Genomic DNA, 21,308 nt, shown 5'->3' on the forward strand with positions numbered 1-21,308 from the left:
CATATTACGAAGGGGATAATTAATACCACCTGTAGCATAAGAATTATATAAGGCACACTCGTAGGTCAGCTGGAGATACTAAGGGGGTTCCCTCCGGTTGTAAGCCAGCAGGGGAGAGGAATGTTCGAATGCAAAAGTCTGGATCAACGAGGAATCAATAAGCTCCAGCTACGGGAGGCGGTACATATACTCCCCTCGATCGGCAGACGAAAGCAGCAGCTATAATCCAAGTATGCGTGACAGCATGGATAAAGCCAGCCAGCCTCCTCCTAGAGACGGGCTCGAGTGATGCTCCTCACGGGTAAATCCCACACAGCAGCGGGGTAGACGGTTCTCTGCTCCAGCAACCACGGTACCAAAATCAATATAATCCAGCCGGAAAAGGCTCTGCATTCACCGGTGTAGATTCTCCTGTGCACGGTACTTCACATTAACTAGGTCGAACTTGACGTTATTTCACTAAGCTCTGACACTTTTACTATCCTATTCGCACGCGGTTATAAGTGCTCTATTTAGATGCAAGGTTGCTCACTTCACTTGGTCGTTGACTCGTGATGAAGGCTTCAACTTGTTGGGTTAACTCGTTTGAGGGTAACTTGACTTTAGGCTAAGTGCTGCTGTATCCACCTGCGCCGTATTTATACGTACTGTAACTGAGGGGTACAATTCCCTGACTGTATTGATAAGTATGGTATCATTAAACCACTACCGCTTTATGTACTTTAATTACTGGCCATACAGTACACGATATATGAATATGATGAACACTTCCCACAATGAAATCGGTTCCAGTCAAAGGTATTAATCAAGTATTTAATGGAGCAAAAGGTACATAGGATACTTTACATTATTCTTTGAATGCACTTGTAAGGCAAAGGAGTATGCGTAGGCAAATCAATAACGAATGTCCATTCTCTGGTTACGCAGGAGGTAATTATACAACCTGAATCTTAGGGAATTATATCTATGGTACACTAGTAATAGCGGGAGATACTGGAAGGGGTTCCCACTGGTTGTAAGCCAGCAGGGGGGGTAGAAGATCTGTCGGTAGTAGGACGTCTGGTCAACGATGACTAGGGAGACTTCAGGTACAGAAGCCGGTGCAGTAGCCTCTTGATCCACAGACAAATACAGCTTGGTTCTCTTGTAGACTGTAGCTCTACAGTGAAGAAAGCTAGGCGGCCTCAGGCTCTCTGAGCGCCGACTCGACTTGACTCCTCTCGGGGTAAATCCAACACGTGCAGGCGTCGGCGATTATCCGCTCCATAAATCATAGGACCAAAGCAAATATATTCCAGCCGCAAAGGGCTATGTAGTCGTCGGGTAGATTAATCCAGTGTACATGTCCATACGGCTCTCGCCTAGGTCTCCTCGGGTGAAAGCGCCATGCGGTCGGCCCAGCCTGGATAAGAACTCTAGCTAATACGAGAAAGCGTTGGAGATGCTGGTCACTGTAGAATTCTAACCGCACGATACACTATACTCAAATAGACTATTAAAGACGTAATAGAAATATGTCGCACTCGACGGTATAGCGCCAAACTCTGACAATTCAGTTATTAATTCGCACGCGGTCTCGATGCTCTATTCTGGGGCCAAACAGGCCATACTTCACCGCACGTTGTATCGTGGGTGAGGCTTCAACTTATCGGTAACATACTAAATGGACGAAGGGTACGGAGGTAAGGGGCTAAGGGGCTTCTACATTCACCTGCGCCGTATTTATACGCACGGTGCACAAACTAGTTCCACTCTCATTTCTGTCGCGTATCCCTGGGCAAGGTTGGGCATGTCCAGACACATCTTGACGGTGACTTTGAACCTGGCTCCGGAGGCCGGTCCCTGGCGCCGGTGGACCGCTGTCCAATAGGAGAATGAACTATTATGGTTTGGGCTAAAGGGATATTCCGTGTATATGTACAAGGAATATACAGGGGATATCAAACGATATACAAATACTATGCAATATATATCAATAAATAAATATATATATTCGGTTTAATCTGATCCTTTGTAACAGCCGCTCCCTAATTAGTCCCACCTAATTAGCTAAGCAGAGACAGATTAACCGCACTGTCCACTACTCAATGTCTGCTGTGAGGGGTCTGTCAGTTCACAAAGTCATGGGGTCATGGTCGTCATCGATGGTATCGGGGAGCCTTGGCAGTTCTATTAGCCTCGCCACGGGTCGGGTGTAGGTCCGCCCTTGGACGAGCACTTCGGCTGCTCGGACCTTTCCGTCGGCACCGGTGATCACTTTGCTTACGCGGCCAGCCGGCCACATAGCTCGGGGTAGTGACTGGTCGATAATCATGACGACTGTTCCTTCTGTCAAATTGTCTCTCTCTTTCACCCATTTCTGGCGGGTCTGTAGAGACGGTAGGTAGTGGAGTAGGAAGCTGTTCCAAAACTTGTCAGCCAGTACTTGACTGTACCTCCACATTCTTCGGCCGTTCGCTTCTTCAGGCCTGTACATTGTCTGTGGTAGCGCGGGGTCCAGCCGCCCAATCAAGAGTGTGTTGGGGGTGACTGGGTCAACATCTGCTACATCACTTGAGACGTAACCGAGGGGCTTTGAGTTCAATACTCCCTCGATCTCCGTGAGGACTGTCATTAAGACTTCTTCCTCCACGGTCTGGGCCCCAAGCACGGCGTACAGGGCTGTCTTTATTGAACGTACTTCTCGTTCCCAAGTTCCACCGAAGTGAGGTGCGTTCGGGGGATTAAACTGGAAGTCAATCTGGTATGGAGCGAGGTGGGTCTTAAGTTCTGGGCCCATAGCTTGGAAGCTCTCTCTCAGCTCTCTTTCTCCGCCTTTGAAGTTTGTCCCGTGATCAGACAACAATACAGACGGTTTTCCTTTCCGCGATGTGAATCTTCGGAAGGCCATAAGGAATGAGTCTGTGCTCATGGTTGGAAGGAGTTCTATATGCATCGCTCGGGTGGTCATGCATTTGAATACAATACCCCACCGCTTCTCGGTGCCTCTTCCTTTCTTTATATACAGCGGGCCGAAACAGTCCATACCGGTGGAGTGAAAAGGCTTGTCGCCGAGTCGGAGGCGACAGGGAGGTAGGTCAGCCATCCGGGGTATACTGGGCTGCGCTCGCCACTTACGACAGTCTAGACAGGTTCGCTGGAAGCGCCGTACTGCTTCTCTCCCTTGCAGTATCCAATAACGACGTCTGATCTCCGCGAAGACTCTCTCTGCCCCGGCGTGATGCACATCCTCGTCGTATTTCTTTATGATCAGCTCTGTGACCTTGTGTCGGCTGTTTAAGACTATCGGGTACTTGACGTCATCCGATAAGTCTGGAGCTCTCCGCAGACGACCACCCACTCTGATGAGACCATGGGCGTCGCTCTCGGGGGCTAGGTGGAGCAGTCTGCTGTCTGATGGGACGGGCTTTGCTCCCTGTAGACAGTCTAGCTCATCGGGGAACGAGTCTCTCTGGGCTCGTTGTAGTAGAAGAAATTCTGCTTCTTCGTAGTCAGCTGCTGTAATGTCAGTAGTGAGCTGAACCTCTGGGTGGTGCCACAGGAATGTCTTTAGCTGCGCACTTTCTAGGGTGAGGCAATCGTCTATGTCGGGGTCTGTGGAGACGAGTGTGTTCAATCCACAAAACATAGATTTCTTGTTTTCGGCCTCCTCTTTACTCGCTTCCCGTGGGGTGGGTGTAGGCCACTCTTCTTCCGGGAGCTTGAGGAACTCTGGCCCGTCACTGTATAGGTTGTGACGGGTGAGGTCATCCAGGGACATTCCCCGGGTGATGACGTCAGCTGGGTTGTGTTTTGTGTCCACATACCTCCAGCTTGCTACTTCTGTTAAATCTTGAATCTCTGTGACTCTGACTCCCACGAAGACCTTGTATCTGCACGAATCAGACCGGATCCATGTGAGTACTGTCGTGGAGTCTGACCACAAGATTGTTCTTTGCACCGGAATGGTGAGTTCACGTTGGATTAACGTGGCGAGTTGCGCTCCTGCTAGGGCTGCGCAGAGCTCTAGACGCGGGATAGATTGTTGCTTTCGTGGGGCTATTCTTGAGCGGGCCAGGATGAAGGCAGTATGTATTTCTCCTCCCTCCTCTCGGGCACGCAAGTAGGCCACCGAACCGTAGGCTACTTCGGAGGCGTCGCTGAAGACGTGCAGGTCCATCTGGCACGTCTCCGGCCTCACTGTGGGTGGGAAGTAGCTGCGGCGTATGTTAACACTTGGGAGTGAGCTGAGTTCCGTCTCCCACTCTCTCCATGTGGATGCAAGGTGTTCGGGTATGGGGTCGTCCCAGCCCTGGTCCTTGTCCCATAACGCTCTTACAATCATCCTTGCCCTGGTGGTGTAAGGTAGAATACATCCCAACGGGTCATATTGTCTGGCGAGTGTTCTGTATACACTCCGTCTGGTGGTCGGTAGTGCAGTCGACCTTCCCTGCTCCTTGGTCAGGGGTGTGTGTTTATAATGGAGCGAGTCTGTTTTGAAGCGCCAGACTAGTCCTAATGTCATTTCTTGGGCTTCTCCTGGGATGGTCGCCATCCAGGTCTCGCTGCTTGCTGCCTTGTCCTCGGGGGAGAGGCTGCGCAATACTTGCGGGTCGCTGCTGGCCCACTGCCTGAGATCAAAGCCGCCTTTGATCAGGGAGGCGCGGAGCTTGAGTAGAAGGGCCTCGGCTTCTTCTGGCGTCGAGACGCTTTGCAGACCGTTGTCCACGTAGAAACTATTTTCTACACTTTTTCGGACCTCTTCATCAGCTGTTGGGTCCTCTGCGACGTGTTTTTGCAGTGCAAACGTAGCACAGCATGGGCTGCATGTGGTTCCGAAAGGGAGGACTTCCCATTGATAGATGGCTGGTTGCTCATCCCCGATCCTCTCTCTCCATAGGAACCGCAGCAGGGGCTTGTCCTCCTCCACTAGTCTCACCTGCAGGAACATCCCTTTGATGTCGCCGCTGATGGCCACCTTGTCCTGGCGGAAACGTAGTAACACGCCTAGTAGGGAGGGGCCGAGTGTTGGGCCGGGCAAGAGCTCTTTATTCAGATTTTGTGATCCGATCTGGTAGCTGCAGTTGAACACAATACGATCCTTGCCGTTGTGGTGGACTTTGTGGTGCGGCACGTACCATGATTCGGTCGTCTGATCGGCCTCTTTAATGTCAATTTTCTTTATGTGTCCCGCTGTGATTAGCTTGTTAATCTCAGCGCGGTACACAGTCTCTTGAGCGGGGTCTCTGGCTAGGCGCCGCTCTGTGTTCAATAGATACCGCTCCGTCGCTTCTTTTGGGGCGTGGAAGGTGGGCATACCCTCTCGCCTCAGGAGTGGAGTTGCGTATCTCATCACTCCGTTGACTTTGACTCTCTTTGTCCCTTGCTCGAGGAGTGCTATGGCGTAAATGTCTTCCTTGGAACGAATGTCTTTCTTTTCGTTCTTAAAGGGCATTGTCTCTAGTGTCCATAGCCTCTCGACATGCTGTAGGAGGGTGGTGTCTTCTTCTGTCACTCTGGAGTGGAGGCAGTTAGTGGCTGCTGTTCGGTTGAGAGACTTAGCGAGGGGGCCTTGTAATGTCCATCCTAGGCGGGTCTCGACTGCTGCAGGACAGCCTCTGGGCCCTGTGTGGACCCGGTCTATCGGGTCTGCATGGTCGGAGCCTATCAGCAGGATCGGGGTGGCACCGTCTATGAGCGGGATAGGTAGTTGACGCAGGTGCACATATTTATCCATCAGCTTGGCGATGGGGTAGGTGTACTGCGACAGGCCTATTTCTTGGCTGGTGAAAGCATTAGTAATCCTATACCGTCTCTCTGGCTGCCCGCTTGCTGCGATAGTGAAGGAGACATTCTCGCCCTTTATCGTCTTTAGATCTCTTCTTATTGTCCGAATCGTCATCTGGTTTTCGCTCCCCCGCAGCCCCAGCTGGGCCGCAGCGGATGCGAGGAGAAGGGTCTTCTCTGACCCATCGTCAAGGACGGCGTAAGTGTCCATGACCTTGTCTTGGTAACTCAGTGTTACGCGGACCACCTTTAAGAGCACTCGGGCGCCCCCGCTGCTGGCGGGGTCAATGTACATAACACTTGCCTTTGTGCTGCTTGAGGGTGCAGGCTTTCTTCTGTTACTGTCGTGTAGGACATCTAGGTGGGCTCCGTCACACCGGCTACACCTCTTCTTTAAGCGGCAGTCGGCTGCCATGTGACTGCGCGCACATCGGTAACAGCGTCGGTTGGACTTTATCCATTGACCCACCTCGTCGGCGGTCATCTTCTTGAATGTGTCACATTGTGACAACCAGTGTTCTTTCTCGCAGTACGGGCACACCATCTTCCACTTCTCTTTCATCGAGGGGGTACTGTGGTTCTTGCTGCTCGGTACTGGTTCTGATTGGTGCATGACGGTCACCAATCTTCGGCCATCGTTTGCTCTCCTAGGTCCCTCTCTGGAGCTTGGGGTGCTCCGCATGAACGTATCCAACCGTAGGCTGTTGACTTCTCTCGCCAGGAAGTCGGCTAGGTCTAGGAGGGATGGCTCGGGGCCGTTAGGATCACGGTGGTCTCTTTGCCGCCTGAAGCGCTCTTGTCGGGCGGGCGGAAGCTTCTCTAAAATCCTCTCGACATTAGAGTTCGCGTACAGTTCGTGCATACCCTTTTCTCTTTGCGCCCCCAGCATCCCTACCAGGGATTGTACCTTGATAGACAGGTCATCTAGTGAGCGATTGTCTGTGGCTGGGGGTAGGCGGTCAATATGCCTTATCTCTTGTATTACGTAATCCCATATGCGTCCATATCTTTGGTTGAGTGCTGCTAGAGCCGCTGTGTATGGGGTAGTAGAGGTGGCATAGGCCAGCGCTATATTGTGCGCTCGGGGCACCTTGAGGTGCTTCAGTAGGATAGCATACTTGTACGGTTCGTCAGTTACATCGGACATCATTGTCTCTAAGCACATTCGTAGCTCGGTGTACTGTGCTCTGTTCTCGTGGGTGAAGTCCGGAAACGTCGGTGTGCCAATGTATGATGCCATGGATGGCTGGCACATCGGTGAGCGTTGGAAGAGAGGCCTCCTAGGCGAGTCTCCTCTTACGCCTCTTGGTGGGCTGGTACCTGCTGGGTACCATGGCCCGCGTATCCAGGTGCTATTCCTCGGGGCTGGTCGTGCGTCAAGCTCACCCGTGAATTGAGTCGGGGGTCTGTAGCGCAGAGCCGCGGGGGTAGAGCCTGGGCTGTACTGGACCTCCTGGTCCTGTGGAGTTCTGTGCTGCTGTCGGGCTTGACTCTCCTCCTCTCCCTCTTCTTCTTGCTCTGGCAGGTCCTCTAGATCCTGTAGTCGTCTATTTAGCCTCTCCGCGGTGTAGACCGTTTCTTCCTTGTAGCTGGTCCTCGCGTGGACCGGTCGGGGAAGGAGTTCGGAGGGGGGTATAGGCTCTCTCTGGTGGTCGGGCTCAGGGTCGTTTGATCGGGTAGGGGAGGGTGCCCTTGACCCGTGTCTTGACGAGGCCCTGGAACCCCGTGCGGAGGGAGGGGGTGTCGCCCTGGCGATCAGCTGCTCCATTATCTGCGCTCGGCTTCGCGCTTGGTGAGAGCGATGTCGCGCTCTGCTTCTCTTTGGGCACCGGCAGCGGCGCGCTGGGCTTCGGCGGCGGCGCGCTCTGCTTCGGCGGCGGCGCGCTCTGCTTCGGCCCGGTCTCTTACCATATTCTCTTCCATCTGAAGGCGTCTAATCTCTAGACGTATACGATCTTCGTTGCTCCGTTGCTGCGATTGAATGCGTTCTCTTTCCATGGAAGAATGTTCGCGCTCGCTAAGCATCTGTGCTTGGAGTTGTTCGCGCTCGCTAAGCATCTGTGCTTGGAGTCGGTCGCGCTCTGTAGAGGCTGCTAGGCTGGCGAGGAATGCCTGTGCCAGCATCTTGTCCGCCCCGCTGGGGGAAGACGCTGGTTGAGGTGATCCGCTCCCGGCAGTACTCGTTGGAGATCTGTTCTCCTGTGGCGAGTCCTGGAGATCCATCTCCGGGGTCTCTTCTTCTTGTAGCGGGTAGAGTTCCATCCTTGGAGAGCTGTCTTTATCCTGGAGCTCTCCGGGGACTACTTCTTCGGTCTTGGCGGGGGGTAAAGTCGTGTCAGGTCCCTCCTGGTCCCTACCGTGAGCTTGGTCAGTTACATTAGAACCCACTAGGGCCTCTATTGGCTGGGTAACCTGGGCGATAGGGTCGGACATAATTTTACTATCTACTTTTTCCGCGTTTACCGTCTGTAGAAGGCTAGGTAGTATACTGGCAACGTAATCCTCTAAGTACTGAGGTGTCTGCCGTCTACGCTGCGGGCGATCTACTTTAGGAGAACCGTTTTGTGGAGTGTTCATCATAGGCCATGTCAATATTAATACCACTATATTAATATTACACTAGTTACCCTCCGGCTCGAAGGACCAATTGTAACTGAGGGGTACAATTCCCTGACTGTATTGATAAGTATGGTATCATTAAACCACTACCGCTTTATGTACTTTAATTACTGGCCATACAGTACACGATATATGAATATGATGAACACTTCCCACAATGAAATCGGTTCCAGTCAAAGGTATTAATCAAGTATTTAATGGAGCAAAAGGTACATAGGATACTTTACATTATTCTTTGAATGCACTTGTAAGGCAAAGGAGTATGCGTAGGCAAATCAATAACGAATGTCCATTCTCTGGTTACGCAGGAGGTAATTATACAACCTGAATCTTAGGGAATTATATCTATGGTACACTAGTAATAGCGGGAGATACTGGAAGGGGTTCCCACTGGTTGTAAGCCAGCAGGGGGGGTAGAAGATCTGTCGGTAGTAGGACGTCTGGTCAACGATGACTAGGGAGACTTCAGGTACAGAAGCCGGTGCAGTAGCCTCTTGATCCACAGACGAATACAGCTTGGTTCTCTTGTAGACTGTAGCTCTACAGTGAAGAAAGCTAGGCGGCCTCAGGCTCTCTGAGCGCCGACTCGACTTGACTCCTCTCGGGGTAAATCCAACACGTGCAGGCGTCGGCGATTATCCGCTCCATAAATCATAGGACCAAAGCAAATATATTCCAGCCGCAAAGGGCTATGTAGTCGTCGGGTAGATTAATCCAGTGTACATGTCCATACGGCTCTCGCCTAGGTCTCCTCGGGTGAAAGCGCCATGCGGTCGGCCCAGCCTGGATAAGAACTCTAGCTAATACGAGAAAGCGTTGGAGATGCTGGTCACTGTAGAATTCTAACCGCACGATACACTATACTCAAATAGACTATTAAAGACTTAATAGAAATATGTCGCACTCGACGGTATAGCGCCAAACTCTGACAATTCAGTTATTAATTCGCACGCGGTCTCGATGCTCTATTCTGGGGCCAAACAGGCCATACTTCACCGCACGTTGTATCGTGGGTGAGGCTTCAACTTATCGGTAACATACTAAATGGACGAAGGGTACGGAGGTAAGGGGCTAAGGGGCTTCTACATTCACCTGCGCCGTATTTATACGCACGGTGCACAAACTAGTTCCACTCTCATTTCTGTCGCGTATCCCTGGGCAAGGTTGGGCATGTCCAGACACATCTTGACGGTGACTTTGAACCTGGCTCCGGAGGCCGGTCCCTGGCGCCGGTGGACCGCTGTCCAATAGGAGAATGAACTATTATGGTCTGGGCTAAAGGGATATTCCGTGTATATGTACAAGGAATATACAGGGGATATCAAACGATATACAAATACTATGCAATATATATCAATAAATAAATATATATATTCGGTTTAATCTGATCCTTTGTAACACGTACGGTGAATAATCTAGTACCAGCCTTATTTCTGTCTCGTATTACTGCGCAAAATCGGGCATGTTCAGGCATGTCTTAGCGGTGACTTTGAACTAGACATTGGGGGTATGGCCGTGGCGCCTAGGGGATCGCTTCCAATAGGAGAACGAATATTATGGTCTGTCCTGTACCAGGTAAAGGGATATTCCGTGTATATGTACAAAGAATATACAAGGGATATCAAACGATATACAAATATTATACATGGGATCTCAGGCAATAAATATATATATTCGGTTTAATCTGACCCTTTGTAACACTAACCTAATCTAACCTGATCTGACCTAATCTAACCTAATCTAACCTAATCTAACCTAACCTAACCTAATCTAACCTAACCTAACCTAACCTAATCTAACCTAATCTAACCTAACCTAATCTAACCTAACCCAATCTAACCTAATCTAACCTAACCTAACCTAATCTAATCTAACCTAACCCAATCTAACCTAATCTAACCTAACCTAACCTAATCTAACCTAATCTAACCTAATCTAACCTAATCTAACCTAATCTAACCTAACCTAACCTAACCTAACCTAACCTAATCTAACCTAACCTAACCTAATCTAACCTAACCTAATCTAACCTAATCTAACCTAATCTAACCTAATCTAACCTAACCTAACCTAACCTAACCTAACCTAATCTAATCTAACCTAATCTAACCTAACCTAACCTAACCTAACCTAATCTAACCTAACCTAACCTAACCTAACCTAACCTAACCTAATCTAATCTAACCTAATCTAACCTAACCTAACCTAACCTAACCTAACCTAACCTAACCTAATCTAACCTAACCTAACCTAATCTAATCTAATTGTTACATTCAAGCCTAACATGTGGCTCGTCAAGGCCTTGAATGCGACGTGGTGGACACAGGACACTGGACAAAAGGGTATCAAAAATAACTATTTATTTACTACTAACTAAATGGACAGAAATAGTTAAATAACAAAACTAATAGCAAAAGGAAGAACAAGCCGAATGTGCAACAAAACAAAGAGAGCAGGTGAGACGCTGGAGAGCTGTGACATCTCCTGTGAAGTGGGGGAGACTTGACTGCTGCCTGCACTCTCCATTTGTAGGGCGTGGTGCCTCATCACCACACCTGTGATCAATTAAAAAGCGGCCATTTTAACACAAGCAAAAACAGGAAGAAACAGTGTGTCAATTAAACCACCAATTAGTGACAGCACACTTAACCACCATGTGAATATGCACCACAGACAGTAAGTATCCCTCCACCATGTGAAAGTAATACGTAACACCCCCACACCGAAGATTTATGTTCTTCTCCCAACTATAGCCCAAAGAAACCATCACCAAGAGAACGAACATAAATAAATAAGGGGATACTTACCAACCTTACCCAAAAAAAAAATGCACCCACACACTCAAACACGTGTAGTGCCCGTACTGTGTTGAGTGTGAGCCCCGGTCAAGAGTCACACTCAACTGTACACCAAAAAAAACTGCGACCCACAAAGCGAGCCACTACCACAGAGTGATAACGGGTCGGCCCCTGTCGAACACGACCCTTAACTCCGTCAAATGCTCCCCACCGAGGAACATTGGACACCGTTGTCCGTTGTACTGTTGTGCAGTACAAACAACATTGCCCTGATACCCGCACAAGCGAGTCCCCTCCAAAACATATACCGCTGGGCCTGGATGGAGTGGAGCTGGTGGAAAAATCTGGGCAACTAAACCCCACTCAGCCCCTACTGAGGCGCAAGGCCTAGAAGATAATCCACCCACACACACATCACCAAACAAAAAACTCATGTCAACAGGTCCCTCCGCCGATACAGACCCGACAAACAGAGACAACAAACTGGAGTCAGCATGAGACAGCAGCTCACTGCGCTCAGGACAGAAAACAGGAAAACAAAATACAGGCTCCACATCAACAGGCCGCTCCACCGACACCGACCTGTCAAAAGGAGACAGCAAACTGGAAACACACACTAGAGAAAAAACAAACTCATCGCGCTCCGGACAACCAACAGGAAAACCATCAGCACACTCCCCCGGTACCAACACAGTGCCCATCTCCTCCCCACCTGGCACTGTCAGTACATGAGACTGTACTGAGGGCTGTACCCCCGATAGCTGTACAGGAGACTGTGAGTCACGAACATCCAGAGTAGGATGTACCGCCTCAGGCACGTCCTCACCAACCCTGGAACAGAGCAACATCACTTCAGGCACAAAAATATCTGGAGTACCACCCAAAATGGCGTCACAAAAATTAGCACTGTCATTAGCAACAATGACAGAAGAAACTGCACCGTCATGAGCCAAAACAGTGTCACAAAAAATAGGACTGTCATGAGCAACAATGGTGTCACAGACAGCAACCTCGTCATGAAACAAAACGGTGTCTGAAACCTTTCTACTGTCACAAGCAAAAATGGTGGCACACACAGTAACATTGCCATGACACCTTTGCCAAATGGTGGCACACACATCAACCTTGTCACAATCAAAATGGTCATCACCCATTAGACTAGGTTGTGAAGACTGCTCCTGCTGCACAGGACACAGGCAACTAGGCTGACTAGCATACCCAGTGCCTGGCAGAGAGTCAGTGTGGTCACATGAAACAACATCAGAACCAATAACTGACATACTGGGATCATCACTCCTGACAAGTGAGACATCATGAACGTCAGAGCTACTGTAGGAAGGCCGGCAGCCCAATTCTGGCCTTGTAGCCTCCTCAACCAGAATGGTGCCACATGAAATGTCAGAAAGGGTGCCACATGAAGTAGCAACATCCTGCTCACTCTCATCCTCCTCATTCTCCTCCTCCAATTTGTCTGTGGCCTCAGCCACCGTACAGGCTGGGAAGCCCACGAGATACTGCTCCGCCACTGGAGTATCTGGCACGCATGTCACCTCCGGCTTCACTAGTACTTTACCTCCAGCCAAGTCATTGCCCAAGAGCAACGTTACCCCCTGCATAGGGAGTTTGCCAGCCGTCACTCCGATCACCACTGGTCCTGATACAAGGGCACAATCAAGAAAGACATTATGCAGCGGCACATTCATCGTGTGCATTCCAAAAGCCTCAATAACAACCCCTGCACCCAACTCAGAGTGGTGCGTAAAGGGCAGGACACCACTTTGCACAAAAGATTGGGATGCGCCAGTATCACGGAGAATTGTCACCGGTACTTTAGGACCTCCCTCTGTCAATGAAACAAACCCTTTACTCCTGAAAGGTGTGTAAAGGTCATCCACTCCTTTGCTATCTAGTGGAGACAGAACAACAGGGTTACGTACAGGCGCATTTATCAACATCACTGGTCTGGGTGGGTTAGACGGGCGCTTTTCTGGGTGCAAACGATAACAATTCCCCATCACATGTCCTGCACTCCCACAATTCTGGCACTTCCGGGCATCATCGCTTCCCCATGCCCCATTAAACTTACCACTACCCCCAGCACTGGACCCTGTAGGCCTATTAGGAGTCCATTTCGGCCTCCCCTCATCATGCACAGGATAATGCTGTCTCTCAAAAGACGTCCTGTGGGTCAAAACATACTCATCAGCCAGGACCGCTGCCGCTGAACAGGTCCTGACTTTCCTCTCATTTAAGTACATAGCAATATCCTCAGATACGCCATACACCTTGAATTCCTCTAACAAGATTAGGTCCCTAATCTCCTCCACTGTGGTGACCTTTTCTGCTGCACACCACCGGTCAAAAAGCAACCGCTTTTCCCTCACAAACTCCACAAAAGACTGAGAGTTCTGTTTCCTCAAATTGCGGAATTTCTGGCGGTAAGCCTCAGGGACCAATTCATAGGCTTTAAGGATAGCCTGTTTCACCAAAGCATAATCCTTATTATCAGGATACATCGACGCATACACGATCTGTGCCTTACCGCGCAAAGCACTCTGCATGAGGATAGTCCATTTATCCGCTGGCCAGCCGCAACTGCCAGCTATGTCCTCAAATAATAAAAAAAAACGATCGACGTCCCTTTCCAAAAAAAACGGAACCATGCTTTTCTGCCTAGCCATATCAAAACCCGGCTCCCGATGCACATGTATAGCACCAGCACCACCCGCATTACGCATCGCCATCTCCCGGTCATATGCTGCCTGGGCGCGTACCTCCCGTGCCACCTCAATAGCTTCCTGGGCCTCACGTTCTGCTCTGGCTGCAGCTGCTGCTGTAGCTGCCGTAGCTGCCGCTGTAGCTGCTGCTGTAGCTGCTGCAGCTGCTCTCCTTACCTCACTAGCTTCAAGGTCCTCACGGTCTGCCTTGTTAACAGCTGCAAGCTCACGCGCTGTTCTAAGCTCCACATCTCGCCCACGCGGTTGCTCAAAGCTTTCTCCCTCCTCCTCCAGAGCTCTACCTGCAGCCACACCAAAAACCTTTAGTGCACTCAGTTCCTCAATTAATTGACCTACCAAGTTCTCCTTCTTCTGGCCTGCATCGAGGTCTATTGAAAACCTTGCTGCCACCTGTAGTAACTCATCCTTTGAACATTTTTTTTACCTTAGCCAGTGTTGGCTCTGCAATAAAGTCATCAATGTCCAACGTCATTGTCTATTATCCACAGTAAACGACAACAAATGAATACAACAATATTAATCACTAATTAATTAATTAATCAACCAATTAATTAATTACTAATACAAGGCAATACTACAATTAATCCACAACAAGGGATATAGTTCAGTACTCAAAACACAAGCAACTCACCCACCGTTCCTACGACCTGGGGTTCAAACTCCAATTTCCCTGTATCCACAAAAAGGTGTAGCACGTAATTAAATGACAGTGATTGAAGATACACGGCATAACACAGCACGCAATGAAACTCACAAGCAGTAGTTCAAAACACGGCATTAAATGTTAGCACGCAAAACAAATCACACTGTAAGACACACGGCATAACACATACTGGATCAAAAAGGTCAAGCTCAATAATGCACACAGATCCTATACTAGAGAATCACAGCAGACACTGCTACTGGACACTAGCTACAGGCCTCTGCTGAGATGAACCACCCACAAGACTAACCCTGTGGTAGGCATTTATCCCACAAAACTGGAACAAACGCTCTTCAGTAACAACCAAGTGAGGCAAAACCCCTTGTGTTACTCAAACAATATCAACAAACAAATCCTAATACAAACAGGTGCTCCATACAATATGATTTGACTCACAAATAGCTTCTAACCTAAACTGCAGTCAAAAGGAGGACTGCTAGGCCCACCACATGTCTAATCTAACAAAAAAAACTTACATCAGGTCCTAACACACTAATTACATTTCCCGGCCCCCTAACCTACCTATACTGAAAGCTAATGCACTGTAGACCTAGCTTTCTTCAACCACACCTGCTACCAGCCAAAGATCATATACCAATCACTTATTTGACCGCCCCAGGAGTACGTGGTATACAGGAGGCTAACAACAGCCAGAAAACAATGAAATTACCTACCTGTGGTGTCCACTAAACTAAATATATTAAAGCATACCAGTAGTCAAATCAAATTATAAATGAAGAGCATACTTACCTGTTTGTAGACCGGCTAGAGCCCCCCTGTTACATTCAAGCCTAAAATATGGCTCGTCAAGGCCTTGAATGCGACGTGGTGGACACAGGACACTGGACAAAAGGGTATCAAAAATAACTATTTATTTACTACTAACTAAATGGACAGAAATAGTGGGAGCTGGGTGTTCCAGTCTCCAAAGTTAAATAACAAAACTAATAGCAAAAGGAAGAACAAGCCGAATGTGCAACAAAACAATGAGAGCAGGTGAGACGCTGGAGAGCTGTGACATCTCCTGTGAAGTGGGGGAGACTTGACTGCTGCCTGCACTCTCCATTTGTAGGGCGTGGTGCCTCATCACCACACCTGTGATCAATTAAAAAGCGGCCATTTTAACACAAGCAAAAACAGGAAGAAACAGTGTGTCAATTAAACCACCAATTAGTGACAGCACACTTAACCACCATGTGAATATGCACCACAGACAGTAAGTATCCCTCCACCATGTGAAAGTAATACGTAACACTAATCTAATCTAATCTAATCTAATCTAATCTAATCTAACCTAACCTAACCTAACCTAATCTAACCTAATCTAACCTAACCTAACCTAACCTAACCTAACCTAACCTAACCTAACCTAACCTAACCTAATCTAATCTAACCTAATCTAACCTAATCTAACCTAACCTAACCTAACCTAATCTAACCTAACCTAACCCTAATCTGACCTGATTTGACCAAGCCAAACCAAACCATGACCTAACCCCCAAAGCTCTGGAATGAGCTGCCACTGCATGTTAGGCCCCCACTCTGCAGGTGTTTAAATCACGCCTCAAAACACATTTATTTGCTCTGGCTTTTGGTTTTTAAACCGTTTTTGAGAGACTGGCCTTTTTATGTGACACATTGTACTGTTTTTATTGTGTGCTTTTATTAAAAAAAAATTATGTTTTATGTTTTATCTTATGTTATGGACTTGTACAGCACTTTGGTCAACTTTGTTGTTTTAAATGTGCTTTATAAATAAAGTGGATCGGATTGGATTGGAACCATAACCTAACCGGACATTACCTGACCTAACCTAACCTAGCCTCCTCTCTCTCTCCTCTCTCTCTCTCTCTCTCTCTCTCTCTCTCTCTCTCTCTCTCTCTCTCTCTCTCTCTCTCTCTCTCTCTCTCTCTCTCTCTCTCTCTCTCTCTTCTCTCTCTCTCTAGGATGTGAATGACAGGTGGAGTTTTCAGTTCCCCCAGCTGTATTGTCCGGGCCAGTTGAACCTGTACTTCAGTAAGAGGGCCTTCGTACGCTGCATGATCCACAGCGTCTACAGTTCTCTCATCCTCTTCTTCATCCCCTGGGCGGCCATGATGGACACAGTGAGGGATGATGGGAAGGACATCGTAGACTACCAGTCCTTTGCTCTGCTGGCTCAAACATGTCTGCTTATTGCTGTCAATATCCAGGTGAGGGCGGGGTTACATTTATATTGTTAAATATATTGCATGTGTGTGTTCTAGCTGTGTGTGTTTATCTGACTAAAGTTGGACTGAAGTATGTGTGTGCGTGTTGTGTGTGTGTGTGTGTGTGTGTGTGTGTGTGTTGTAGCTGTGCCTGGACACGCACTACTGGACGGCGGTGAACCAGTTCTTCGTGTGGGGAAGTCTGTCAGCCTACTTTGCCATCACCTTCACCATGTACAGCAACGGAATGTTCCTCATCTTCACTTCCTCATTCCCCTTCATAGGTCTGTCTGTCTGTCTGTCTGTCTGTCTGTCTGTCTGTCTGTCTGTCTGTCTGTCTGTCTGTCTGTCTGTCTGTCTGTCTGTCTGTCTGTCTGTCTGTCTGTCTGTCTGTCTGTCTGTCTGCCTGTCTTTCTCTGCCTGCCTGCCTGTCTGTCTGTCTGTCTGTCTGTCTGTCTGTCTGTCTGTCTGTCTGTCTGTCTGTCTGTCTGTCTGTCTGTCTGTCTGCCTGCCTGTCTGTCTGCCTGTCTGTCTGCCTGCCTGCCTGCCTGCCTGCCTGCCTGCCTGCCTGCCTGCCTGCCTGTCTGTCTGTCTGTCTGTCTGTCTGTCTGTCTGTCTGTCTGTCTGTCTGTCTGTCTGTCTGTCTGTCTGTAGTATTACTAGTCTCCATCACCCCTCCATCTCTAAGAAGGTTCAGGGGATGGATACATTCACTGTTGCATTGTGGGTACTTGCAAGTATAAATAGCACTGGCTATGTGGGGCTGCTGCCAGCAGAGGACAGCAGGGGGCATGTTGAAAGGGGTAAAAGCCCTCCTGCTGTCAGCCATGTTTACCTGTCGTTACCCATCCTTGTTATGTTATGTTAAGGATTATATCAGGTTTTTGTATACTAAATCATGTTGTGGATTACATCAGGTTTTAGTACATTAGATTATGTTATGGATTATATTGGGTTTTAGTACACTATGTTATGTTATGGATTACAATTCTAAGCAAAAAGGCTTTAAAGGTGTAAGACCCAGGCCTAGAACTGCGCCCTGAGAGAGGGAACTGCGCTCTGAGAGGGAGGTTTGCCCTGAGTGGGATGTTTGCCCTGAGTGGGAGGTTCGAAGGGTCAAAGTGGGTATCAAACAAGAGGGAAGACTGTCAGGTTTTAATCTGTGGATACCAAACAGAAGGTAAAGAAGACTTTGAACTGTCAAACAGTAATCCAGAACTATTTTATTGCACTGTAAAAAAAACTGTGATTTTATATGTCTGCACTTTATGTGCTAATCATTCATGTTTTGTCTATTCTACTAAAACTGAATCAAACCATAAACAAGGTGGCCTGTTGGAATGTTAGATCCTAATGTGAAAAACTGTGATTTTATATGTCTGCTCATTTTACCCTTGCTATTATCTTACTTATTTTAACTTTTATTTCTACGCCCCACTATCCGCTGGGTGCATACTATGACCTTTATCATGTTTTGTAACAGATAAAGCACTTTGAACTGCAATCCCCTGTATGAAATGTGCTATACAGTAGGGCTGGGCGATTCTTGCTAAAATGTGAATCACAATTCTTCTCTCTAAGAATTGAGATCACGATTCTCTCACACGATTCTTATTTTTTCAATAAAATAATTTATTGCACTCTTTCTGTAGACTGTTTTCGCCTAAAGGTACATGCCTAAGTAAATGGAAGATTGCTCCACTTCTGCAAGGTCAATTTGCATGTTCTTGGTATCTAGGAACATCTAGGGACCTGGGGGTATGTATTTCCAGTGTCAGAAATATTGTGTCTGTTACTAGGCTGAGTAAATTGTAATGAATAAATGAATTATGATTCATTATGATTTATGATTTTGATGATGATGATCAAAAATTGATACGGTTAGGAGAAAATGCTCACTGAGCTCATTCACCACTTTATTGAGATCATGTGTACAAACAATCTAAGCAAATGAACCGCGGGAAGATGATTAAACAGAAGGATTTGTAGATACAGTAATTAATGATAATCGACTTTAATTATAAATTCATATTTGACCTTGAACTTGACCTTGACCTTATTATGGCCAAATCATACATCTATGGATAGGGAAAATGCTCCTCTTTCCAATGGCAGGGTTGAATCTGGATTTAGTAATTTCTTGCGGTTTTTACGATAATTAGCATTTTCCGATAAATTAGTATTTCCGATAAAACATATAAAACATCGGTAAAAATGAAAATATACACTTTGACTACTGTTTTTGATAGGGTTGTGGTCTTTACTCTTGGCTACAATTTTATTTTTTTAAAACATTGACCTCTTAACATCCAAGGGCCCACATGTGGACGATTTTTTGCCGACCTCTAGTGGCTCGGGTGTGCATTTCTTTTAATACAATATATAGATAGACATGCCGATATGTGAGGCGTGCCCCAAAGTACGCAAAAGTACACATTACCACCCCCGACTCCCGGGGCTCTAGCTCCGTCAATCATTTGGCGATCTCGAAAATCTTTGCACAAGGTTGTAGCCAATGAGTGTGGCTTTCCAATGATACGGTCTCTATTGATCGATTTATGATAAAGAAAAGCAGGGTCCCCCTATAGGGGGACCTTAAGGCTTAACAGGTTAAACAGACAACATAACATATCAAAGTGCTTGACTTAAACTTAAACATAACATAATATATGAAAGTGTTGACTTAAACTTAAAAGTCTCTTGTAACATACAAAATAACTCAAGTCAGAATCGTCATCATTTAAAAAAAAGTTAAATAAACATTTTTTTATTATTTTCTTTTAAATAAAAAATAAAATCTTCATAATTTAGAAATTAGATTGCATAGGTCTATGAATCGAGATCGCGATTTATTTTTATTAATTGCCCAGCCCTACTATACAGTACGAATAAAGTTATTATTATTATGTCATTGATTAACTTTCCCAACCCTATGTGTGTGTGTGTGTTTCCAGGCGTAGCCAGGAACTCTCTGAACCAGCCCAACGTGTGGCTGACCATATTGCTGACCTCCCTCCTCTGTGTACTTCCTGTTGTGGCGTACCGCTTCCTGTTGATACAGCTGAAACCTACCATCAATGACAAGGTACTATTACTACTACTACTACTACTACTACTACTACTACTACTACTACTACTACTACTACTACTACTACTACTACTACTACTACTACTACTACTACTACTACTACTACTACTACTATTTTTACTACTACTACTACTACTCACCTCACCTCTCCTCTTCACTTCTCCTCTCCTCTCCTCTCCTCTCTTCTCTTCTCTTCTCCTCTCCTCTCCTCTCCTCTCCTCGCTTATCTTCCTCTCCTCTTCTCGCCTCTACTTCTCGTCCACTATAATCCCTGTGCCAAAAAACTCCTCTCCAGCAGGCCTTAATGACTACAGACTGGTGGCACTCACCTCTGTGGTCATGAAATGCTTTGAGAGGCTGGTCAAGGATTACATCTGTGCCTCCCTCCCCAGTAACATGGACCCATTGCAGTTTGCATACAGGACAAACAGGTCCACTGACGATGCGGTCTCCCAAGTACTACACAACACACTATCTCACCTTGACAGTCAGACGGGGGGCTATGTGAGATTGCTGTTCATTGACTATAGTTCAGCTTTCAACACCATAGTCCCCACCAGACTGGTTGACAAGCTGATCGATCTGGGTCTGAGCTCCGCCAAGAGCGCCTGGATCCTGGACTTTCTAAGTGACAGGCCCCAGGCGGTCAGGGTGGGGGGTCATACCTCCAGCAAAATCACCCTGAGTAGGGCTGCGTTCTGAGCCCCCTGCTGTACTCACTGTACACACATGACTGTGTGGCCAGGTTCAGCTCCAACTCCATAGTGAAGTTTGTGGACGACACAGTGGTGGTGGGGCTGATCTCTAACAATGACGAGAAGGCCTAACGGGAGGAGGTTGATGAACTGGCACGCTGGTGCCGGGATAACAGCCTACTCCTGAACAAAGAGCTGATCATGGATTTTAGGAGAATACAGCAGGGGACACACACGCCACTGTGGATAAACTGGGCTATCGTGGACAGGGTGAGCAGATTCAAGTACCTGGGAGTCCACATCACAGAGGCCCTGACATGGTCTACACACATAGATTCTGTGGTGAAAAAGGCGAAACAGCGCCTCTATCACCTGAGACAGCTAAAGAAGTTCAGAGTATCGGGGAAGATACTCCACTCCTTCTATTCCGGGGCTGTAGAGAGCATTCTGACTGGAAACATCACTGCCTGGTTTGGAAACAGCACGGCACAGGACAGGAAGGCACTCCAGAGAGTGGTGCGCTCAGCAGAGCGTACTACTACGGGTATTGCACTGCACCCCTGCAGGACTTATATAACAGGACGTGCAAATCCAGAGCCTGCAGAATTATGAAAGACCCCCACCACCCCAACAACAGCCTGTTCAAGCTGCTGCGGTCAGGCAAGCGCCTACGGTCACACGCTGCAAGAACAGAGAGACTCCGGCTCAGCTT

General features: G+C 47.7%; 2 protein-coding genes across 2 annotated transcripts in view; both read left to right on the top strand.

Annotated features, from left to right (window-relative positions):
* Nucleotides 1-16,681, top strand: part of LOC311237235 (phospholipid-transporting ATPase ID-like) — a gene marked incomplete at both ends in the record, with an annotated part of 87,215 nt that extends 70,534 nt beyond the window's left edge. The window contains one exon of the mRNA XM_084325042.1: nt 16,571-16,681. Coding sequence (XP_084181168.1) covers nt 16,571-16,681 — 111 coding nt within the window. The remainder of the gene's footprint in view (nt 1-16,570) is intronic.
* A 7-nt stretch (nt 16,682-16,688) lies between these two features.
* LOC311236951 (putative phospholipid-transporting ATPase IM) overlaps nt 16,689-21,308 on the top strand; it is a 6,061-nt gene continuing 1,441 nt past the window's right edge. The window contains exons 1-3 of the mRNA XM_084324759.1: nt 16,689-16,816; nt 16,959-17,097; nt 19,768-19,898. Coding sequence (XP_084180885.1) covers nt 16,718-16,816; nt 16,959-17,097; nt 19,768-19,898 — 369 coding nt within the window. The 5' untranslated portion in view covers nt 16,689-16,717. The remainder of the gene's footprint in view (nt 16,817-16,958; nt 17,098-19,767; nt 19,899-21,308) is intronic.

This window comes from Notolepis coatsorum (assembly GCF_963971535.1).
Source record: "Notolepis coatsorum genome assembly, chromosome: 11".
Classification (NCBI taxonomy): domain Eukaryota; kingdom Metazoa; phylum Chordata; class Actinopteri; order Aulopiformes; family Paralepididae; genus Notolepis; species Notolepis coatsorum.